Source organism: Setaria viridis, chromosome 5, assembly GCF_005286985.2.
Source record: "Setaria viridis chromosome 5, Setaria_viridis_v4.0, whole genome shotgun sequence".
Lineage (NCBI taxonomy): Eukaryota > Viridiplantae > Streptophyta > Magnoliopsida > Poales > Poaceae > Setaria > Setaria viridis.
The window spans coordinates 16155850-16159611 of NC_048267.2; the positions used below are offsets into that span (position 1 = coordinate 16155850).

General features: G+C 44.7%; 1 protein-coding gene across 1 annotated transcript; it reads left to right on the top strand.

The window, feature by feature from the left end:
- Window positions 1-319: 319 nt before the first annotated feature.
- On the top strand, window positions 320-1057 carry LOC117854939 (glutaredoxin-C1). The gene has a single exon (XM_034737200.2). The coding sequence runs from the start codon at window positions 473-475 to the stop codon at window positions 782-784; it is 312 nt and encodes a 103-aa protein (XP_034593091.1). The 5' UTR covers window positions 320-472; the 3' UTR covers window positions 785-1057.
- Window positions 1058-3762: the final 2705 nt, after the last annotated feature.

Genomic DNA, 3762 nt, shown 5'->3' on the forward strand with positions numbered 1-3762 from the left:
CAGAATCAATCTCTCTCTCTCTCTCTCTACCCCTATCCATTTCCCATTCTCTCTCTTCTGACTTGTCGAATGGGATAGCAGAGAACTACAAAAAGCAAGAGCCAGGAACCTTATCAACATGCATGGACGACCATCTCGGTATCAGGTTGCTGCACTTCTGTTGCCGTCCAAATATTCCATATTCCACACTGAACCGATCTGTGGTGTCGCAAGAAAGAGGCTTGGCCATTATCCAGTCCCTCCGGTATCACCTTTCGCCAGTCAGATCGCTGCAAAATCCCTCTCTCTTGCCAATGCACATGCCCACGCCTATATAAACCAGCCTCCCTTCACCAATTCTAAGCAAGCAAGCACAACTACTCAAAGCATCTCACAAACAATTAAGAAGCTCTTCTAGCTCGCCTACATTTTTTCTCTTCAATTCTTGCAAGTTCCTTTTCGCTAAGAAGTTCGATCACCTTCTTGATCAATAATGGACCGGGTGACGAAGCTGGCTTCTCAGCGTGCGGTGGTGATCTTCAGCATGAGCTCCTGCTGCATGTGCCACACGGTGACACGCCTGTTCCGCGAGCTCGGGGTGAACCCGACGGTGGTGGAGCTGGACGAGGACCCGCGGGGGAAGGAGATGGAGAAGGCGTTGGCGAGGCTGCTGGGCCGCAGCCCCGCTGTGCCGGCGGTGTTCATCGGCGGCAGGCTCGCTGGCTCCACCGACAAGGTCATGTCGCTCCACCTTAGCGGCAACCTCGTCCCGCTGCTGCGGAATGCCGGCGCGCTCTGGGTGTAGCAGAGTAGCGCCGGCTGCTCTGAATCACCTCGCTCATACGTACGCTGGAGAATAATTAACGTGTGTGCTTATTATCAGGAGATGGAGGAAAGTGATTAACTAAGCAGGCCTTTTTTCTGCACTGTAATAATAATCTATAGAGGGGTGAGTGTTGGATCAGGGTCTTTCGTACGTGCAGTAATGATGATGCATATACACATGTACTACCTCTTTTTCTTTTGTCTCCCGTACGTATCAAATGTTTAATCAGAGTCAGCAGTTTGATGCGGCAAATAGTGTGAAACTGCTGAAGTGGCAGAGCTAGGATTCATCTACTAGCAGCTCTCACATTCTGTGTCCACTCCAAGGTATAGCAAAAGTAAAAACCAATAGCACCAGGTAGTGTTCGCTTCCGCAGCTAAAAACTGTACAGAATCTTAGTCATAGATAATGCTTGGATCGGAACGCATCTCGCTCAATAGTCAATACTCAATACACATGGAGTTCCAAGTTCACTTTGCACCCTGTTTGTTGGAGCACCGGGTCTAAAAAGAGCTGGTCCGATTGTCCGACAGACCACACTGTTTGCCAACCCAACTTTTGGATGCCTGGCTATAACCCAACAAAAAAGCGGAAGACGTCGACCAAGAGCTCGGCGGGGCCGATTTGAGGATGTACGCAGCCAAAGTTGCTGGTGGCGGAGCTAGCGCTACGACTGAATCTTGTGAGTTGTTTATATACGCAGTACATGGTGGCTTAGATCTCAAGCGATATGGATAGAAACTAATATAGAATTGCAACAATCAATTCTAACTAATTTATCCTATCATAATAGCTGGATCCTATCGGATCTCTTTCGTAGTATACACTTAACACTTGGCGGACAAAGCACCGTTTATGAAAAAGCATTTCTAGCAGTAGAGTAGTAGCTGACCTTAGAGCATCTCTGCAGCAGTTTCCTAATAAATATTTCCCTGACTAGCTAATGGGGATGTCCTAATATCTTTCTCTTTATTATTATACCTTCTCCAATAACCTGATCCCAATCCAACTACGTATTGGGATAATCGCAACTCTCCCTCTATTTGGGAAGAGTTGGAGTGGATTATTGATTTGTTTCAATAATTATTGGGGAGATGGCAATAATTCTCATCTGCTATGGAATATATGGACGATGTTTCTGCTCCCTCGGTTCTGTTCAACTTGCCACCTCGCTGCCCTGTCTCCGCTCCACTCCCTTGCCTTAGTCACTTGTCTGATGTTGGTGAGCCGAGTGTCATGAAGTCTGTGACATCTGTGCATATTGAGTCTGACAGTCCCCCTGAGAAAGGAAAAGGTACCCCAAATGATGGGGTTGATACTTCTGATGGAAGAGTGATTACCTCCCCTAGTACATCGCCAGAGAAGATTAAATCGAGGATATCTCCATCCACTGAGCCATGGTCGTCAACGTTTCTTGAGTATCCTAAGCAGGGGAAAGTTGTGGAAGGCGTGACAGATAACACTGTCAAGCGCAGTCTAAGGAAAAAAGATCAGCTCAAGGGCTTCAAGAGCTCCTCCTGTAATGACAAGCAATGCCTGGGGTGTTCGATTGATCCTCCAACCATCTCCACGTCTGTCATCAAGAACCTTGGTGCCTCCTTCTGCAAAATTGACCCGGCAAAGTTAACAGATGTGCCCTTGAAGAAAAGGAAGACGGTTGCCGCCCCTGGTGGGAAGAAGCAACCTAAGAAGCTCTCTAAAGAAGATGATGCGGATGGAAGCAAATCTGCCAAGAAGAAATCCAAGAAATGAGACATGGCGTGCCTTAAGGGCTTTTATGGGACTTTTGCTGCAAATTAACCCCATTTATCAGTTTCTCTGCTCTCAGCACTTTATATTTTGGAGCTATAATAACTTATTCTGCTCTTGCTTTTGTTGTTGGTTGGAACATTCTGTTTTCCTTTCTTATGGATTATTGATGCACCTATCTTGGATGCTAGTGGGATCAGATTGTTTAACTCCCTGTTATGGCTTTCTAGGCATGCATGGTACTCATGCTATGCCAATATTGTTCTTGGCTTCATGTGTTTTTAAATGGGAGACAACATAAATACTAGAGAATGGAAGGTTTTATGTGGAATTTTAGAGGCTAGAATTCAGATAGAAAATGGGATTCAATTAGAGATAAGATTGTGGAAAGACCCCCAAGAAACTAAAAGAGAGCATTTTGATCATCAATTTCTTAAGAATTTTTGTCCCCTCATGTATTACAAATTTGAATACCTGCCGTCGGTGGGCACCTCTGGTGGAGTCATTACCATTTAAAAATCCTCAATGTTTGATGGTGTCTTGGCTTTTAGCAATGAATATGGCATTTCTGTTGAGTTTTACCTCAAGGCAAAATAATGAAGCTTGGTTATTGACTAATGTATATGGCCCGTGCACTAGTGAGGGGAAGCGGAATTTCACAGATTGGTTAAAAAAATTCAGATACCGGAGAAATCTATTGGCTAGTTGTTGGTGACTTCAACCTCATGCGAGGACCAGAAAAATGGAACAGACCGGGAGGAGATATGCACGGGATGTTTATTTTCAGTGAGGCAATTAGCGCTTTGGGCTGGGTGGAGCTACCACTTCAAGGTAGACAGTACACATAGACAAGCTGATAAGACCCACCACTTTTCGATAGGTTGGATTGGTTTTTTACCTCTAACTCCTAGACTCTAACGTTCCCTAATACCTTTGTAAACACTTTAGTAAGAGAAACCTCTAACCATGTTCTTTGTATCATTCATATTGGTACTGCTATTCCAAAGGGTAGAATCTTCAGGTTTGAGAATTATTGGATGGAACATGAGCATTTTCTAGCTGTGGTACAACATAGTTGGTCTTTGCCCACCCCACAAGTAGATAAGTCTAAGGTTATCTCTGCTAAATTTAAGAATTTGAGAAGGGTCTTCAAGGCTTGGCAATCTCAAAAAACCAATATTTTCAATGTCAAACTAATCCTATCTCTC

Bases quoted from the DNA above. Each gene is read 5' to 3' on its own strand.
- LOC117854939 (XM_034737200.2), top strand. From the start codon at position 473: ATGGACCGGGTGACGAAGCTGGCTTCTCAGCGTGCGGTGGTGATCTTC.